The sequence below is a fragment of the Salarias fasciatus genome, chromosome 1 (assembly GCF_902148845.1).
Source record: "Salarias fasciatus chromosome 1, fSalaFa1.1, whole genome shotgun sequence".
NCBI classification, from domain to species: domain Eukaryota; kingdom Metazoa; phylum Chordata; class Actinopteri; order Blenniiformes; family Blenniidae; genus Salarias; species Salarias fasciatus.
In genome coordinates, this window is record NC_043745.1 from 34,980,037 (window position 1) to 35,000,371 (window position 20,335).

Here is a 20,335-nt window from a genome sequence, read left to right on the forward strand (position 1 = left end):
CAAACCTCCTTTGGGATCGACTGCCGATGGCGATGGTGTTCTTCATGAGCTGTTGGACGGCTAAAACCACGTCAGCGAAGTACGGGATGTCCAGAGAAACCATGCGGATGTCCGTCCTCCGCGCAAAGATCAGGAAGCTGCTCATTCCTGCACACCAACAACAGCGTGTCACTGCGACATGAAAACGGCTCTGAAGCGCTTTTATCTTCACGGCATCAATGCTTGCTTTGATTTGCAGGCTCATAAAAAAGATTTTTATCATTCTCTTTTTTTCCTGTTCAAGATAATCACATAATATAAGAGGGTGAGGAAATAATAATCTTTTTAATACTCGTGTGATTATTTATCCTCAGGAGATTTGTGAAGAAGTCAGAATTTCTGAAGGAGCGTTTCTCATGCAGAATTTAATTTGATTTCTGAAGGAAAATTAGATTTGAGCAGACAAAATTTGTAATTTGTTTTCAATTTTTTCCTAAAACACATATTTTAGAACTGAATGGGAAATGGAAAAGTGTTTTAAAATTTTAATTCTAAATTTTAACTAGCTATATATATATATATATATATATATATATATATATATATATATATATGTATGCGTGTGTGTGTGTGTGTGTGTGTGTGTGTGTGTGTGTGTGTGTATATCAGTTTATTCCTCTTTGTTCCTGATGGTCTTTCATGAGCACAGAGGTGTCAAATCTTAAGTGGTCTGGACCGGTAAATTAATACCATAATAACCTTTAAATTTAAATTTCACAGTTTTTCTTTGTTGTAGCACAGAGTACTTAATGTGTGTTTTAATAAATGAATAAGTTGTCTGGTTTCCCATTTGTTTCAGCTCTCTGACCCTCCCCAGGGAAGACCTGCTCCACTTTGCAAACCCCTGCAGTACATTGTAGCAGCCGCTGTTTAACAGCATCTTCATTTTCAGATCGGGGTGGGACGCTCCTGACGTGCAAACACGGGTCGTTTCGTACCAGGTGTGCAGGTCTTTCCGTCCGCCAGCAGGTTGATCCCCGTGGGACAGGCACAGCTGGAGGCTTTGGGAGCGGGCGCCAGGAGACAGAGGTGGCTGCAGCCCCCATTATTCACCGAGCAGGGGTTATGCACTGCAGATGGAGAGACGCACACACACAGAATCATTCAGCCTTTCTGCTCAGAGGCAAAAGAACTGGGGCGGATGAAAGCACAGTGTTACAGATACAAGCAGTAGAAGCCTCGTGGGGCCGCCGCAGAGCCCCCCCACGCATCAGCGAGATCAGTGAGGCCTCAGTTCAGGAGGGACCCTCGAGGCTCGGCCCTCGCAGCCACTGATCTGGGTTCAGTTTACATGTAATCCCTCCAGTGTCAGCAGGGACAGTGAACTGGAGTTCAGAGGAAATTCAGCACAAATCAAACAGACGAACCCTTTCCTTCTTCCTTTTTTATTCTAAGTCCAAGAAAACAGACCGACTGTGGTCCATAAGTGCAGCCACGTAATTTACTCCAGTATTTCCACATGGGGGGAGAAGATCTGATGAGATGTAACTCAGCACTGAGGTAATCCTCTTTCAACTGTTTTAATTGGCTTTAAAACACCAAACAGCTCATTAGCTGCAGTTTCAACTGGGTTTTGTTAGTTTACATGCAGTGAATTGAAGTGTAAAGACAAAGCAACACATATGCTGGTAGACCAGACCACACGTGTGTGTTTCAGCCTTGATGGAGTGTGTGAGTGAACACAGACCTGTCTGGCGGTGTCTGTGGAACATATGAATGTCCATGAGGTTCTCCAGGTTCTCAGCCAGAGTGTGTCGGCCCAGGCCGGTGCGCTTGTCTGCACTCTGGATGCTCTTGGACTGCCAGTCGGTCCAGTACAGCTTGTCTTTGTGCACCGTCAGACCGAAGGGGTGTGGCAGCTGAGTCCCGATCAACACCTGCATGCAGGACAACGACAGAGAAACTCAGAAACATGTAAACCGCTAACAGGCTGATTAGAGCCAATGATGAAAGAGTTTGGCTACATTGAAATTACAGTAATAAACTCAATGTCAAATACTGTGTAGTAAAAACTTGGAACCGAGAGACAAAATGAAGAGGGACCGAGGACAGAACCCTGAGGGACACGGGAAGAGATTGGAGATTATGGTTGTAACATTTTGGCAAGCTATTAAATCACTGGTTTTATTACATTGAAATGGACATATTTATTAAGTTACTGGCAGCTATTTCATTACAGGCCATTATGAGATAATACGGTTTATTTATCAAATATTGGTATGTTGGAGGCCACTGTCATTCACTCAGGACACATAATATGCAGGAGCCTTCTCATGATTGTAAAAGCATACTTATTGAAATATTGGTACATTATTAACTTGCTGACTTTACTATTTTTAAAATGGGCAAAAAACTCACATCAAATCACTGGCAGCCATTCATTACTCATCACTAGTTTCTCCAACATTAAATTCCAGGACGAGCAGCAGAGCTCAGGATGTGAGCTATACCCACAAAACAAGCTTATTCTGCAATTGGCTCTTTTTCCTTACTGTTGTTTAGAATAAAATTAACTTATTCAAAATTTTTTGCCGTTAATCCCAAAAAAAACCTGATTCCCTGCAAATGCACCGACACTTAAACAAAAATTAAATGAGCTTCGGGAAGAGTCCAACAGTAAGATTTGTTGCAGAAAGCATCATTACAACTGAGGAATAATCCACCAAACACACATTCCCTCACATTTTTTGCTTACTGTATCCTAATTTAAGATTTATACTTTCAAGAAATTACTTTTTAGGTATAAAGAGGTTTAATAAATTAAAAAATCCCTTCACCTGTCGATCAGATCCATCAAAGTTGCCAAACTCAATTGTCTTCATTCCTGCATCGGCCCAGTACAGACGGCTGGTTTCGTAATCGATGGCGAGCCCGTTGGGCCAGGTGAGGTTGGACGAGATGATCACAATGCGGCTGGAGGCGTCCATTCCTGCACGCTCGATCTTGGGGTTGGCTCCCCAGTCGGTCCAGTACATCAGGCTGCAGAGCCAGGAAAGTTAAACAATTCCAGGTTTACGTAGGATTCAGGTTTACATGTTTTAACTTTCTACAGATTTTCCTTTCATCTCACCCTCCGATTGGATCCACAACGATGTCTCTGGGCCGATCCAGGTTCTCCCAGATGAGGACCGTCCTCATGCTGCCGTCCGCATTGGAAACCTCAATGCGATCCGTACCTGATGAAAGATAGAATCACAGCGCACACGTCAATAAAAGTGATTGTTCACACTGTAAAAGTTTAAAAAAAAAGATTTTTGTTTATGTGAATATGTGAGATTGTTTACCTGCATCAGTCCAGTAGAGTTTGTTTGTCACCCAGTCAATGGCCAAGCCTGCTGGGCTCTCCAGACTGGTGTCCACCACCACCTTCCAAAAACAACCAAGAAACACAATAAGAGCTAATGTTTGCAGGAACATCTTGAATCTTTTAGTTCCTTAGATCCAGATTTGGAAACTGTGGTTTAGTGAGTTTTTTTTTGTTTTTTTTTAGCTTTAATGTTATTCATCCATTTTTCTGGCAAAGGAGCAGCTGTATCTGTTCACATTGGTCCTTTTAAATGCAAGAAGGACACTTCTTTGTGGAGAGTGTCCAGGCTGAAATTACACGGGTTTTGAAGTGGACTGACTTCCAGACAGCTGCTGAAGTTTAAACACATGCGGGCAGAATGACAGTTCTGTATCTGTGCCACTAGATGTCAGCACTGCACAAGCTTTGATGCCGTTTCCAGCTGCCTCTGCTCTGGCTGGACTGTGGAGGGATGAATCCACTGACCTCCTGTTTGCTGCCGTTCCACAGTGCTCTGTTGATGGAGTCGGTGGTGACGTCCGTCCAGTAGATGTAGCCGTCTTTGTCGTGCCAGTCCAGCGCCACGGCGTTGCGCACGTCGGCCAGAGGGATGACGTCGTCGGACATGTCCTCGGTATCGAAGCTGATTCGTCGGATGTCCGTCCTTCGGGCAAAAAGCAGGAACTTGTCAAGACCTGATTAAAGACCAAAGGTCTTCTGTCAGTCTTCTAGATTTAACAGTTGGGGGGGGGGTCAACAGTGAACACAGAAAAACAACACGACTGCAACAAAGCAGCTCAAATCAGTTACTCAAAGATCACAATGTAAACTTATGTGTCAATTAATTACATAATGAAAACATATTCAGAGAAGAAACACTTTAAAAAGTTCTGCTGCCCTGAACTGAAGCAAGAAGCTTCACTTAATTAAATGTCTCTTAATTGAGATCTTCGTAATCCTCTGCGTCCTCATTTTTTCTCTAAAAGTTTGTTTCCTCTAACAGCCTGCACCTTGACTGCCAGGCTAATCAGATTAGCTGTGTTACCGGATTATCTTTTCCAATTTAGCTCCGAAAGATGGAGTGTTCAATCAGTGAAACCTCGCAGCCAGTCGAGTCAGAAGCAGCAGAGGACTGCAGATGGGCTCGCTGATGCAGATCAGTTCAGAACTTTACAAGAAACTAATACTTTTTGTTTTGTAATCAACAGTTCAATTAATTTGAGTAAATTGTAACAGAGACACATTCAACGACTATCAATTGCATGAAAACGACAATATTTGGGTTTTTTTATTTTTACTTTAAAATTCTCAAATGACATTTGAGGAGCTCACCGTTGGCACAGTTGTGGTGGTCGACCTTCTTGAAGCCGGTGGGACAGGCGCAGGTGTACGTCTTGTTGCTGGGGAGGCACAAGTGGCTGCAGCCTCCGTTGTTGCTGCCACAGCGGTTCCTGCCGCCTATCGGAGGGGAAAAAACACAACTCAGTACTCGGTCTTTACTACCAATGTCATCAAAATGTGAGGATGTGCTCTTAAACTCACATTATGAATACTGATTGTAATTGTCTCTTGGCTTTGTTTAGAGCATTTTACTTTTGTTAAATTAGTTACACTGGAATAGAAACCTATAATCTGCTTCTTTCTTCATTCAAGGATTTATTGATAAGTGTTATTGTGAAGCATTGCAGTTGGGATAAAATGTTTAAAAGTTTCACAACTTCTACATCAGTTCAATTTTCTTTTTGAATGGAAATACATCTGTATTTTACATGAAGCCTGTTTTCTAATAATGGGTTAGGGTTAACCCCAACCCTTCATCGTTTGTGAGAATTTTCTTTCCTAAAAATGCAGGAAAAAGCTCCAGACCTTCCTGAAAGAATGCAGAAGCTGTTGGTGAGGGACTGTTTCAGCGTTCAAGTGGCATGACACCAAAAACTTTGACAAATTCAAACATGATGGCAGCGAAATAAGTGAATGCACAAACGGAGCATCGCTTAAATCTGAAAATATAAAACTTCAAGAGTAAACCTTCATCTAGCAGACAATTCAAACTGCTCATTATTACAGTTACAGGAAAATAAAAGACATCTGGAAGCTGCTGAGGACTGACCTGCAGGCTGTCTCTGGGGGTGAAGGGTGTGGATGTCCATGGGGAAGTGCAGCTTGTTGCGGATGATCTCCTGGTTCTTGCCGGTGAACTTGTTGGCGCTGTTGATGCTCTTGGTGTGCCAGTCGGTCCAGTAGAGGCTGTCCTCAAACACGGTGATGGCAAACGGATGGGGGAGACCTGCAGAGAGGACCACGATCAGTTCAGAGGGCTGAATGATGCTCAAGGAAGGGTTGTATCAGAAGAACAAGCATACGTCGAGAACTTTGAGGATTTAAAAAAAAAAAACCCTTTTGTTGGTGGATGACGTTTGACAGTACTGTAACCAGTAAAAACAATGACTCTCCGAGCCTCATGTCAGTTTTTCAATCCAAACACAAGAAAGTTAAAGTACTAATGCCACATTTGGCTTGTTCCAGTCGTCCTCCCATTCAGCACTGTGGGCTTGGCTCAAGTCACGTCGTCCCCATTTAGAGCAGCTTTCAATTACTCAGCCTCTCCTCGGGCCTGCACATGCCTTCATTGTGGCTACGGCGTCCCAAACCAGAAGCGCTTCCATCACTTTTCCATATGTAGTGTCTTTTTTTTTTTTTCTTCCTTCCATTCAGTATCTGCATGTGAAATCAGGGCGAGCAGATCAAACTGATTCTGGACTGACGTCAATGTGACTTTACTCACATATCTAAACACACATCCATTTTTAACAGATAACTGACATTAAAAGCAAAGTTTTTCACGAATAAATTTTTTGTCTCAAACTTTTGCAGATGACAGTTGTTTACATGTAATTTACATGTATTGCAAATTTTTATTTATCTTCAACATCTGCTTTGCTCTGGATAAAGTCTGTTCCATCTGACCATGGAGGACATGGAACAAGTCCAGAATCAGAAAGGTCTTTACTGTCATTGCTAAAACTTTTAGTGCAGAAATTCGAAGTGCAGTCTGTGCATGTGGCACAGTACAAATATGGAAGGTGGGAGAAGGTAAAAAAAAAAAAAATAAAAAGAATAAAATACAAAAAGGAAAAACAGACCTGTGATAAATAACAAACACTTGATTAATGCCTTTTAGCTTTGGGATTTTTTCTCCCAAATTACTATTTTTTCTTCTTGGAACTAATGTAACTACAGCAACAGTCCATTTGAAGTTTTCACCAGCAGTGCTTTGTAAGGCGTTTGTCCTCCTAATGAATTTATATTTTCATTTTTTCCTCTGTTTTTGTTCTATTGTCCTGTTACTATCAGTGTGATGTTGAAATAACAACATGAACCACAAGCTGCTCCATTTGATTGGCTAAATGAGTTGAAGTCGAAAGAAGTAGAACAACAAATGTTGATGACACTCTTTTTTTCTTCTTAGTAGTTTGGGAAGTTTAATTTCATATTAAACGATACATTGCTTCTTTACAACATCCAGATTAAAGTGACTGTGGTGGAAAAGTTCTGATTTGACGTTTTGACTGGCTGCTCGATAGAGCTGGATCAATACTGATACCAGGTCCAATAACGTGTGTGCGTGTGCGTGTGTGTGGTAAAATCACTCCAATGCAGTGAACCTGATACGAGAAGACGTCAAACTCTAAGCAGAGCTGCTAAAACTCTCACCTTGTGGAGATTTTTTAAAGCTGAACAGCAACCAGAAAAGCAAATCTGGCTGAAAATGTTCTGAGTCTCGATCTACGATCGACTTTTCTCCATCCAAACGGTTTATTTATGCTAAAATATGTCAGCAATCGCAGTCAGTCATTATTTTAATGATCCAGGCCTAAACAGCAACACTTCTGCTTCCTGCATGAAAGTTCCCAGTAGCAACACTTTCTCCAGACGAGAGTTCTAACTCTTCCTTTCAGCCCGATTCCTCTTGCAGCGCGGCCCGTGGTGGAAGCGCTGAATAGGTGGAAAAAGCGATTTCTGCAGCTGCACAGGGCTGCGGTGCTGCGGCCGGTGTCCTGCTGCACGGCTTTTAAAAACAGCACTGCTCATTTAATGACAGAGGATAAATGTCAAGTGGCAAATGTCTAAAACTGGAGGGAGACCAGAATGATAATCAGGCCGGCAGATGAAAGTAAATCTGACTCTGCTCTGGCATTACATCAGCCAGGCAAACACGCTTCGAAACTTTACATCAATTTAAGGTTTTTATGGGACACTGAGCCATTTGTATTACTCGTGATCCTTCAGGAACCCACAATGGTTCTTATTTTTCAGAATGTAAAGGAATAATCTCAATGTGTGTTGGAAAAAGAACAGGGGACTGATCACTGTACTCGGTCTGATCAACCACAGCGTTTCATAGCTACAGTCGCTAAGAAAACCGAATGGGAAGCAGGGATCTGCCCGAAGCGCACCATAAGTCAGGAAAAGAGTGAGATATTGATCCTCATATTCCCATTAAGGATCGAGAGCACAAACTGCCACCGATATATTAAAAAAAGAGCAGTTTTTTTCATATCTGTCTTCATATGTGATTTATAATGCACTGATCCCAGTTTGAGAAGCGATTTAATATTTCCGTTTCCTTGAGTTTCACCTGTTAAAACAGATCCAGGTGTGTGTGCGTGTGTGCGTGTGTGTGTTTTCTGATCTTATCCCGACATGAGGGCGACAACAGTACACCCTCACTGACATCGACGAGCGGCGCCTGCTTTTGATATGGTCACCTTCCTCCTCCTTGAGTCTCGCACCCCCCCCCTCCCGCTCCTGTTTTCCGGGACAGCTGGAGGAGCAGCTGCAGGGCGACAGGGCATCAAGCGTCCCACCAAGCCTTCACGTCCGTGTCCCTTTAACCTACAGGTGGAGCCTGGCGCTCCTCTCACACCTCCACCGAACCGGTCGCAGCTGCTGCTCCTCACTTCCTTCTCCATGAGTCCGATTCCTCTTTAATCAACCTAAAGTCTACAGAGCAGATTCTATAATATTTGAATGCAGCATAATAGAATCTATTAAAAGTTTAGCCGTTGGTATTAATTACACTTTTCAACAACCTCCTAAAATATATTAATAAAAGCTTGAAACCTAATTTTTAACAAAAAAACAGTGTGTTCAATTATTAATTTGGGGGTTTGTTTACTTAGAATCTAACATTTATTGACCATTTCTGTGGTCATATTCGTCCTATTTTTCATTTATTTGGTTGCATTTTGTTTTACATTTGCATCTAAATGTATATCTTTAGTTTCAAACATCAGTTTCAGATTCTCCTTAAGAAATTTGATCTGAAATGTTCTGTACAAACATAATGTAAAATACAAACATGTTGTCTTAATAGCCGATCATTACCACAGCACTGCTAACAAATGCATCGTGTGTTTCCTTGTTTTTTGGCGCTTTTTTTCTTAAATGCAGAAAATTTTCCACATTTGCATTAAATTTAAGCTCATTGATGAACTACAAGTTATAATGCACTCCAACTATGTGGCATAAGAAGTGAAACTAAAGCGGTTTTATCTGAGATCTGAGCCGCTCCTCATAAGGAGCACTGATCTGATTCCACAGGTCAGAGGTCGGGTGTGTCTTCCTGTCTTCCCCCACCTGAAGCTGCACAGGTGTGCAGGTGGGACGGCGGCGGCAGCCGTGACACCCGCTTTCTGTCCGGCTTCAGTAAGAGAGGGGCTGGCACATGTCCAGCTCTCTCACACACATACACACACACACACACACACTGAACTATAGGTGCAGGGAGATAAACGCTCGTTAACATTCCTGAGCGTAGCAGCTCAGAATGCGCGCACGCACACATACACACACGTCCTGTGTGTTGTCTGAGCAAACAGAGGCTGTGGAGGAAGGACAGGGCCAATTACACCCTTTTATCCTGAGAGCACACATTATTAAGGAGAGCTCACAGGCCTGATGGCACTGGCGCACACACACACACACACACGCAGTCCCTTTCTCTTCTCACACTCTTGAGCTTCAACCCTCTTCTCACTTCATCAGGAGCAACATTCTCAGTTTGAAGGCTCCTTTGATGGCCGAGACCTGCGCTCACACTACAAAATGTGAGAGTCACTGACGCACCACCGGCTGTAACGGCTGAAACTGTTAAACACAGCAACAACATGCCAGCGCTACTTTGGACTTTTTTAACTTCATGAATGCAACATAAACTATAGTTCTGTTAAATACAGGAAATTTTAATATTATCGAAGTTCTATAAGCTTTTCAAGTTATGCATCAAGACTGCTGTGTCAATTAATTTCCTTGACTAAACTTGACCTAAATTTCCACGCTTGGTACAATTCACTGAGCGTAGAGGAGAAGTCACTTTAATGTGTCAAAGCCTCTCTGGGTGTGTTCACGAGTAACGCCGACTTGTGGACACTCGAACTCGAACGAGCACATCAGGAAGGGACATATCAGTTTGGAAAAAAAAAAAAAAAAAAAAAAAACTCCAGTGGACAAAACAAACTCAGCTGATGATAAAAAGATCCCACCAAGCACTGCGCTGCAGGACCCGGGACCAGGCTTCGCCACCGAACGTCTGAACTGGCTGATGCGTGAGGCGAGGGCTCACCTTGGCTGATGACGGCCTTGCGGTTGCGCCCGTCCAGGTCGGCTCTCTCGATCACGTGGTGCTTGGCGTCCACCCAGTACATGCGGCGGCCGGCGTAGTCGATGGTGAGGCCGTTGGGCCAGAAGAGGTGCGTGTCGGCGATGACGCGCCTGTTGGAGCCGTCCATGTTGGCGTACTCGATGCGAGGCGTGTTGCCCCAGTCGGTCCAGTAGATCTTCCTGCAGGGGGAGAAACGGGACGGTTCAGTTTAGCGAGCGGACTGAGAACCAAGCAGGTCGGCGTTTTTTCCCCCCCAAACCTTCACGTAAGCCTCGTCTGCACCGTCCAGCACAGAGGAAAGATGGTTTTGTTTTTTTAGAAATATTTTTCAATTAACCCATGCAAATGAGTTTTCTAGCTTCACGCTCCTCTGGGGCTTTATCCAAAACTCCCTCCTGCCTCTGCAGCAAATGAAACCAGGGAGGAAAACACAGCGAGCCGCCGGCCCTTTCATGAAGCGCTTGTTCCACACAGACGCTTGCCTGTGGGTAATGCTGTGCAGCCAAACCTTAATCCCTGGTCTGCAGCCGGGACACTTCCACAGGGGAAATGTATGTATATACGAGCCTGTGTGTGTAGATTTGGAAGCATCTGTGGTGAATTACAGCGTGTGTGTGTGTGTGTGTGCTTGGACTCGTACCCCTCGATGGGGTGCAGCGCGATGGCTCTGGGCTTCTCCATGTTCTGCCACAGCAGCACCTTGCGGTGCGTCCCGTCCAGGTTGGCCACCTCGATCCGGGACGTCCCCGAATCCGTCCAGTACAGCTTGTCATGGATCCAGTCTATGGCCAGTCCACCTGAAAGAAGCAACACACACTGCTCAATTTGGCAGCTTCACTATGAGCACAGTAACACAGCCCGTTTGTTTGCACGCTGCTCAGCCCATTGTTGGCCACGTGGCATCCTCTCCACAAGCGGAAAAGCTTCCGACACGGGGAACGGCTGGCATGCTCCATTTCACTCTGAAGAAACTTTAATGTGAAAACGATCAAATTTCTTTACTTTTGATGAACTTGCTGAATTTAGGGTAATTCTTGATAAGTTTTTAGAAACAATTCTCATACATCACTAAATAATTCATTTAAATTTGGCCCTCTGGTTAAAAAAAAAAAAAGAATTGGTCATCCATTCTAAAGCAGAACTGTTTAGCTGTGTTGAGAATTTTTAGGCCAACGATTAGATCGGTTATTTAACATCTGACATCTTCTTAAAAACAATTCAAACCTTTGTACTGAATGAGGAATCTACTGTCACAGTTTCCACAAACCTTCTGGTTTACTAATTACACAAAGTCAGTCAGTTGACTGACTGAAAACAACAAGCGCACTGGTTTTGGTCAATTAAAACATGTTTCTTTTTCCTGCTTTCAAAATTTGAAAGGTCTGGCATCATTTTACTTAACTAAGTCTTTCATTTATTTAGTTTAAGAGAGTTTGGAGTTTTTTTTTTTTAAACAAAACTCAGACATTTTAAATATGAACATTTCTAAATAACAATGAGGTTTGTGCCTTACAAGCAATGCACAAAGTACTGGCAGAGAGAGAGAGAAAAAAAGTGTTTGATTAATATTTCAACAGTAAATAATCACAAAAACTTTTTTCCTCACATAGTTTAAACTGAGAAAATATTGTGTTAAGACCAAATGAGCTAAAACACCTAATATTTCACACCTATAAATGAAAGCGGAGAAGTGATAACTTGTTTTCACTGGACTTTCAGAAGTGTTTCAGAGAAATATTACCTGGCATTTACTAAACGAGATCAAAGCGGTCGGAATGATTAATACTGAAGAAAGGGAAAGCTGAATTACATTTACGAGAAAAAGAAGGAAAGTGAAAATCCTTGGAAAACAGCAACTGAAAGCAAAAAAAACAAAAATGTAAACAGCAAATGAAAGAGACTTCAGGCTGGGACAGTATTGATGAATCACAGCTCGAGACTCCTTTATGAACACAGTGATGGATGGAGTGAGTGACACAGAGCAGAGCTGGACAGAAAGCCAGTGGCGGCTAAACTGAGCGGGCGGGAGAAGGAAAAATGAGAAAGGAGCCGCTTGTCCTGCGTCTGAACCCACCGGGGCTCTCCAGGCCGGTGGACACCACCTCCTCCACGTTGGAGCCGTTCAGGTTGGCCTTCATGATGCGGTCCAGCGTCACGTCGGACCAGAAGACCAGCTCCAGGCTGTGGTGGAAGTCCAGGGCGATGGCGTTCTCCAGGTTGTTGAGCAGCAGCGTGTATTCGGAGCGATGCGGTAAGACCTGGCGGATGTCGATGCGGTTGGCGAAGAGCAGCACTGGCTCTGGACCTGAGACGGAAACCACCACATGGATTAACCTTGGAAAATTTAAAAATGCATTAAAAAAAAAAAAAAAAAAACTGCTTAAAACTGATTAAAACGACATTGCACGTCATGAAAAAAAGTTTTTTTAAAAACAGGCCAAAACTGTGAGTGGATGAACTCAAAAAACCTGATTCTCTTTCAAAATGATGAAAAGCTGCTGAATCGGTGTAGTCGCCAAAAAGAGCAGCAAAAAGGAACAACAAAAAAAGTTAGAAAGAAAAGAGACAGAAAAAGTGATCCAGGTTCAGCTGGTCACTTTCAATAAGCGTGAGCATCAATCTGAGTGCAGGTGAAGGTCGGGGTGGCGGCGGCGGGCTGACAGACGGTCCTGACCCGGGTTTAACACCGCTCCGCCGCTGATTGATGGGCTGCTGCACGCTCTACCGCCGCAGCATATCTAAATCTAGTCCAGATCCTCAGAGGGAGCCGACGCTCTCCCTGCATCCCAGACCCCTCGGCGGAGCGGCGGATACGGTTACACCGTGCAGACGGACTTTTACTGGAGGTCAAACTCTCAAGACTTTCCGCGGTCGCTTGTGTTGGATGAACCACGGCGAGGCGCTTGTCGTTTTTACCGAGAGCTTTGCAGCTGCGCTTGTCCGGCCGGAGCTCGTAGCCCTGGACGCACCAGCACTGGAAGCCCCCCTCCGTGTTGGTACAGCCCTGGCTGCAGTAGCCTTCGTCGGCACACTCGTCCACATCTGGAAGAGACCACGGGGGCGGGGGAGACACGGAGGTGTTGGCGTCAGTCTTCTGCGGCGTTAACGACGTTTTCAAGACACAAAGCAAAACTTAAAAACTCATTAATGTTATTTTAAACACGCCCACCATGCGAGGACTAATAGTCTACATGCGGTCAAGGATTTCATAAGTAAAAAAACTGATTTTCTTAAGAATTGTCTATACTTTTTCCAGACAAACAAACTAAAAATTGGTCTGAATCCTAGCTGGTGGAGTTTTAACAAAAGCTTGGAGAGGGCCAGAAGAGTCAGGACTTGCCATTGGCTAAATAGCCTTCATGTCCACAAGTTTGACCTGACAAGGCTCCCGTAGTCAGATTTTAAGAGAATAGTGGTCATGATGAGTGAATGGCTGGGCCTTTAATCACTTGGTATGACGATGCCTGGTGTCTCATGAAGAGAAGTGACGCTCCACCCTGTCAGGTGAAGCAGCGGCACCAAATACACCGTCCAGTACAGAGCTGTCTAACACCTTCGTTTGCATGTTTTCAGGACACTTTGAGGCTGTTGCTGGTATTCTAGCTTTCACGACAGCATCACTGATATCTCAGCCCGGTTCTCAGTGAGTTTTTTCCACTACTCTAAAGATATATTGATAAAAAATCCAATTTTTCTCTGAGCTTTTTATAATTTCGTCGGTAGGTTGGCGGCCGGATTGGAAACTCTTGCTGGTCGGTTTTAGTCTCCTGCTCCAGGACTTCCTTCAGTGAAAACACCCTTAAGCACTTTTGCTTTAAAAAAAAATTCCACTTATCTAAAATGTAATGTAATAATTTATTTTGCAAGCCAACAAAAGTACGTCTTTCCATTTACTTCTATGAGAATGAAGTTATCAAATTAAACAGCTCAGTCTGTCCAGTCATAAATCCAGCACCGACTCTGTTCACAGTCCAAGAACAAATGACTAATTGGATATTAAGCAAAAAGAAAAAAAAAAGTGAACTGGACAAAAGCCTAGCTAAGCACTGGAAAGTTGCTCTGGTACCACTGAAATACACATTATTCCTTCAAACTCTTCATACATCAGTTTACCCAATGGGAATCTCCTAGTTTGGCAGCTAAATGTATTTTTCCTACTCAGCAGTGTCTGCCTACCCCGGTTTATCACTGACTTGATGGAAGCTTCTTGTTGCCTGTGAACTTTCAAAAACTTTGAATTTCCCAGCTGATAACTTTTTTTCAGTTCTCATCATGATGATCTAAGTTTTCCTGAAACCATCTTAGGGTCACACTGGAAGTGAGCGAGCAGTGATAACGGTTGCATTGTAAAGTCATATTCAGGCCGTCGAAGCTATCAGGTGCTCAACAGAAAGCGCCAACTGGCCAAACTCTGTCAAACTCTGTGGAGGTCGTAAATATTCGCACCCTCATTGTGCTCACTCACTCCGTCAAACTTTTTGAGTGCGCACACTCGCAAACACACCGCTAACACACACACACACACACACACACACACGAGGGCAGAGTTTTTGTACCCTGGCAGGTCTTGCCGTCGTCCATCAGCCGGTATCCGGTGTGACAGGTGCACTGGACCAGTCCTCGCGCCATCTGACACTTCTGGGAGCAGCCTCCGTTATTCTGGTTACAGTTGCCCTCGCTGGAGCGCGGCCCTACACGGAAAGACATCACAGGCGCGTAAACACGGCATGCTGATTCAGTACACACACTAACACGTAGAAGAGTGTCTGACGCGCCGGGCGCCGAGCCCTGGATTATTTTAGTCTTAAGAACAGCGAGACCTCAAGATGCGAAGACTGTCAGTCAAGCAAATGCTGCCTGTTTTATTCACACATTCATCAGCTGTACTCTGGTGAGTCAAGGAGGACACAAGTGTTTCTTTTTGCTTTAAAGTGAGTGTGGTTTGTCTCACAGCCGTGACAAACGATGAATTTCTGTTTTAATTTGGAACAAAGTAATCTGAAATGACTGGTTTCGTCTTGTAATACAATATTCGGCCACAAGATGGTGTAATGAGTCGCTTTATTTAGTCTGATAAGAGTTCAATTCTGGATATAACAAAGTTCTTAACTAAAAACTTGAGCAGACTCAACACTGCCACCCAATGGACAAAAACATCATTACATCAACACCACATTCTGCTGGTTTAAGCTGGAAAACCACAAATTAAAGTCAATCCTAATTTTTTGTTTTCAAGTTTAGAGTATCAACAACCAAACAAAACTGCTAACTTGGATGTTTATGAAGCTTTTCTACATTCGGTGGCTGTTGACCTGCACTTGAAGCCGCAGGGAGAGCTCATTCACAGACTCATACGTACGGCAGTCATGATGCGGGTGTTCGTCAGTCCCATCGCCGCAGTCATTAACCTCGTTGCAGACCTTCCTCTGGCCGATGCAGCGCCCGTTCCCACACTGGAACTGGTCGGGAGCACACGGCGGGCTCTCTGTGAGGAGAAGTGATGTTAGGAGACAAGGGCGGTGGGCCGTATTGGTAAAGAGAGGTTTAAGTTCAATCAATCCCAGCTAGTTTTTCTGTAAACAACAGAATCTAATGCTGAAAAACGTACCATATAAGATCCTGCTTCCAGAGTAATACTATGTTTATTTCTGAGTGATTTCTTTCCCCCCCCCCCCATTTTCCATTAGCTTCTCATAAAACATTAGGCCATCATTAGTTGTAAGTGTTTCATTAGCCCCTAATTTAGAGAATCTAACAGAGCAGGGGTCCAAAACCATCACGATCAGGCCAATTTCGTCCCATTCAATGAAAACAGACGAAGGAAGAAGGTTGTTTTTACTGATTTTAGAAACTAACAGACGAAAAATTAAACCGCATGAAAAAGTACTGAATTAACTTCTACAGCAGCCGGAGTTGAGGGAAAAAGTGAATTCCTGAGTGGGAAGGGCTCTCCTGAGCTATCGTCATGACGACAACTGAAGCTGGAGTTATATTTAGCGTCAGTAAACAAGAACCCCACACAGCCTCACCGGTTTTCTCACAGCCCTCTTCGTCGCTGCGGTCGGAGCAGTCGTCCTCGCCGTCGCATCTCCATGACAACCGGACGCAGCGTCCCGTGCCACAGCGGAACTGGTCAGCCGTGCACATGGACGTGGCTTCAGCCGCCGCGCAAACACACACACACACACACACCACAGAATCAGTTAAAAAAAAGTACAGCATGTCTGAAGAGCGCGGTCGATCTCTCTCTGTCTAAATCGATGAGCAGCAGCCACTCACTGCAGTTCTTCTCATCCGATTGGTCGTCGCAGTCGAACTCGCCGTCACACCTCCACCCGGCGTTGATGCACATCCCGCTGCTGCACATGAACTCAACCGATCTGCAGGGCTGATGAGAAGCTGTGCGCAGACACACACACACATCATGATTATTAGAGCTGTTCAAATAAAAGACCAGAGGGCACACAACAAATTGAGGAAAAAAAAGTTCTGTGGAAGAAATGCGATGTTGATTTCTTTGAATAAAAAAAAAGAAATGTGGTTTTCAGTTGTATGTAGATACTGGAGCAAATCAATAGTGTATTCATAAATAATAATGATGGCCATTAAAAATGTAATAAAGATAGCAATGTCTTAAAATATTCTTTTTTAAAGACCCATAAAAAGGAGTGAAGACAGTATGTTCCCTCAAGAACTTCACCATCCATTAGAACTATGTTTGATAAACAAACTGCACAAATTCTGCAAACAGTCTGCGATGAAAAACTAACTGAATTATTAGAAAAATGTTACTGGCGCAAATATTTTATTACACTACTGGCAAGTTTTGACACCACTGGCTTCGTTACATTTAAAATAGCCAAACTGTGACGTTGCTGGCAGCTACCGATCGCTCCAGACGCAGACATGAGGTTTTAATTGTGTTCGCTGGTGGAAGACTTCTACACAAAGCGCTGTCCGAATAATATCACTTACAGCTGGGTAACATCCAGTTGCATCTGGCATGTGAAACAGCCACAAAGATCTAAGCAGAAGTTTTGGCATCAACATCCACAGACAAGATTGTGTTTTCTGGAGCTTAAACCAAAAGTTAACTAAATATTTTCATCCATCTTCTATTGACGCTATTGTAAACTGAGGGGTGTAGACGATGGAGATGATTCCTGCTTATCATGGACATAAGACTCAGTTCAAACTGAACTGTTAACATGCAAGCCCCCCACAGAAAGGCCTGAAGGGCAGAATGTAAACAGAGCGCCATTTATATCACACAGCGTTTCTGCATTTTACGTTTCAGAGAAGTTTCTGAAACACCGGTGACATTTCCTTTGCCACAAACAGTAATTATCTCCGTTTCTCGTCCTTACTTGGGCTCTTGTAGCGACGGTCTCTTATTGAGCGATCATAGCTGTCCCACCTTTAAATCTCTACGTGAGATCAGATGAAAGCGAGGCTCAAACTGGCAGCAGATGATGACGGAGGCGGACGAGAAGATTAAAGCCCAATCAAACGTGGGCATCAGAATCCTCGCCGCATGCGAGAGTAAGCATGTTTACCCCTGACGGCACGGCCGACGCTGTGACGGGAGAGGGATAACGGAGGAAAAGGAACAACTGGCGAGGGAACGCAGCCGGACAATTTAAAAAAAAAGAAAGGAAAAAAATAAAACGTAGCAGAGCTTCAAGCATCTCGTTGAGGGGGACACGATCAAACAGGAGGTGGCTTTCCCACAGAGAGAGAGAGAGAGAGAGAGACGAAGACGCGACGGAGGGACTCCAGATCGAGCGTGGGACACCGACGCCCACACGCCCAAATGATTCATTCAGCCTTTATCACTCTTCTCTCTCTACCTTACTCACTCACAAATATGGCAACTATGTCCTTTCATCTACTCAGCCATGCAGCTGAAAGCAGAATCGCTGCTCCCGAGTGGCACCGAGGCATGCACAGTGAGAGCGCTTCTGGATGTGTGAGAAAAAGAGAGTGTGTGTGTGTGTGTGTGTGTGTGTGTGTGCATTCATATTAGGGAGAGTGGAGAGAAAGAGAGAGAGAGACAGAGGGAGAGAGAAGACTCCTCTAACAAAGCGCCCTTCATGTCTGAAGATTCGATGCCAAGGAATTCTGTCTGAGGATGGGCTGTCTTCTGCCCCTGAGGAATGTGTGTGTGTGTGTGTGTGTGTGTGTGTGTGTTCACAATTAAAGCAGCAAATGAGGAGCAGTGTTGAGCAATACAACATAAAATAATCGATTACTGTCACTTGGCAATGATTACTTTTTGTCAGAATTTCTGCAGTCACTTTTCTTTGTCACTCACTTTCTTAATACTATCTACTACAAGCTGCTGCTAGTGTTAGCAGCAACTGTTGGTTTACCTGTTATTATTCAGCTTAACTCCTGTTTACTGGATGAGAGAGGTTGAAGAAATGAACTCAAGTAAGATAACGTAACGACGAAAAGAACATTATAAAACTGAATCATTCATTTATTATTTCCTGAAGACATTTACTAATGATTACAGATCTCTACTTTTTTTTTTTTAAACCTTCTAACACTTTATCATTTAATATCGTAACTTGAACATCTTCACAGCAGCGATTCGAGTGTTTTACCACAAAGAATCCTATTTGGAAAAGACGAAGGTAAGTTAAGAGTGATCATTCTTAATTTGTATCTCACGGTATTTTCACTGCAGTTATTGTAATGAACAAGTCTTCTGTCTTTTTTTGTTGGTTTTTAGAAGCTTTAAAGCCAAAATCAAGTCTTACTCTGAAAAGCAGAATACAAAAAAAAAAAGTCAAACACTTCAATAGCTGGGCTGCAATTAAAAAACCTGGACTGTGGGAGGAGATGAGAGAAAACAGAGCAGCTCCGGCGCACAACATGACCTTTAAGATGATCAAACGCCGCTACAAAACCTTGAAGCTCTGCTTATCGCAGTGCAGATAAACACATCAAAGAGGGAAACCGCTGTGTTTGAGTGTGTGCGCGAGAGAGAGAGAGAGAGGAGAGAGAGGAGAGAGAGAGAGAGAGAGAGAGAGAGAGAGAATAGAATTGTGGTGGGCAGTTGGAAGACAATGAGCGAAGGAGACCAGCGAGAGAAACGAGAGACGGCAGAACAAGGAGGAGATGCTGAGATTTGTCAGCAGCAGGCAGCGTCTCTGGAGTGAGCGGAGAAATGATAGTCCGTGTCAGGACCGCGGCGGTGTGTGCGCGAGACGCCGCCACGGAGGAGATCTAACGCAGAGTTTCCCAGTTCTGACAGTTGCTGTCGAGCAGCAGCTGTTCCTGAGCTCAGCCTGCTGTCGATGGACATCAAGGCATGAAATCCACACTAAACGTCGGGACAGTGTCCGCCTGAAATCAGTTTCTGTGGAGCCGGACAATGGACAATGAGGGCGTCCTCACAGAGCGCGAGATCCTCTTTCTCTGGTGCACGAAATAACTCATGTTCTGGAATTTCAGGCAAACGAAACAAAACGACCCAGGAAACGTCTTCATGTTTTAGTGATTACTCAAGTTGTTACGCGAGAAGTACAACTACTTGATGGCTTTGTCGATCTTCACGAAGCATTACCGCCACCTTTTGGGCCGAAACTACGAGTTAAGAAGCATCGGCTACATTCAACCAGTTTGATTGACGATACATGGAGAGACCTCACACAGGTTTACACAGACATGATAATGAAGATCATCTTTAGAGTAAAAGGTTATAATAAAGTCGGTCTGAGCGGATTTAGTGTCCACTTAACTCAGAGCTGACCAGCTGTTAAAGCGGCTAATGATTAGCATTTGTCCTGTTCACGAGCCTGTAATGACTGTAGTTCAAACTTTAACCAGAGCAGAAAGCTTCAGGACATGACAACTCAATGTCAGACGAGAGAGCAGTAAAGTGAAATGAAGGGAGGGGGAGGGGGGGGGGGGGGGGGGGGGGGGGGGGGGGCAGAGACGTCTGCCAGAGGGGCAGAAGAGAAACTTCCCTCTCAGCTGACAGTGAAAGCGAACAGATCCTCTGGAGGAGCTTTGTCTTCTGCTTGGCGAGCGCTCAATGAGTACGGCTTCATCTACTTGTCTGTGTTTTACCTCTGTATGCAGATTAAAGGCATTTCTATGATTATAGCTTATTGATCATCGAAAGAGTGGAGACACGATTTTAGCTCAGGAACTGGTGAGTCGGCCCTGGAGTGGCGCTCAACTCTAAAACCACCGGTCCCAGAGAACATGGACGGGAAGTCATGACACTCTGGAGACAGCCGTTGTTGTTACTGTCGTGCAAAGAACTATTTACTACAACCAGTGTTCATGTGCGCAGCGGCTCCTCGTCTGCATGGACACAGAGCCCGAGTGTT

At 44.1% G+C, this 20,335-nt stretch overlaps 1 protein-coding gene across 1 annotated transcript in view; it reads right to left on the reverse strand.

Moving 5' to 3' along the window:
• LOC115388242 (low-density lipoprotein receptor-related protein 4-like) overlaps positions 1–16,987 on the reverse strand; it is a 29,627-nt gene extending 12,640 nt beyond the window's left edge. Inside the window, 19 exon segments of the mRNA XM_030091317.1 lie at positions 6–21; positions 23–147; positions 978–1,109; positions 1,727–1,916; positions 2,817–3,018; positions 3,110–3,215; positions 3,324–3,405; positions 3,812–4,020; positions 4,658–4,783; positions 5,436–5,612; positions 9,951–10,168; positions 10,630–10,786; positions 12,064–12,294; positions 12,906–13,031; positions 14,546–14,680; positions 15,349–15,474; positions 16,019–16,144; positions 16,269–16,426; positions 16,965–16,987. Of these exon segments, the coding sequence (XP_029947177.1) occupies positions 6–21; positions 23–147; positions 978–1,109; positions 1,727–1,916; positions 2,817–3,018; positions 3,110–3,215; positions 3,324–3,405; positions 3,812–4,020; positions 4,658–4,783; positions 5,436–5,612; positions 9,951–10,168; positions 10,630–10,786; positions 12,064–12,294; positions 12,906–13,031; positions 14,546–14,680; positions 15,349–15,474; positions 16,019–16,144; positions 16,269–16,426; positions 16,965–16,987 (2,665 nt within the window).
• Positions 16,988–20,335: the final 3,348 nt, after the last annotated feature.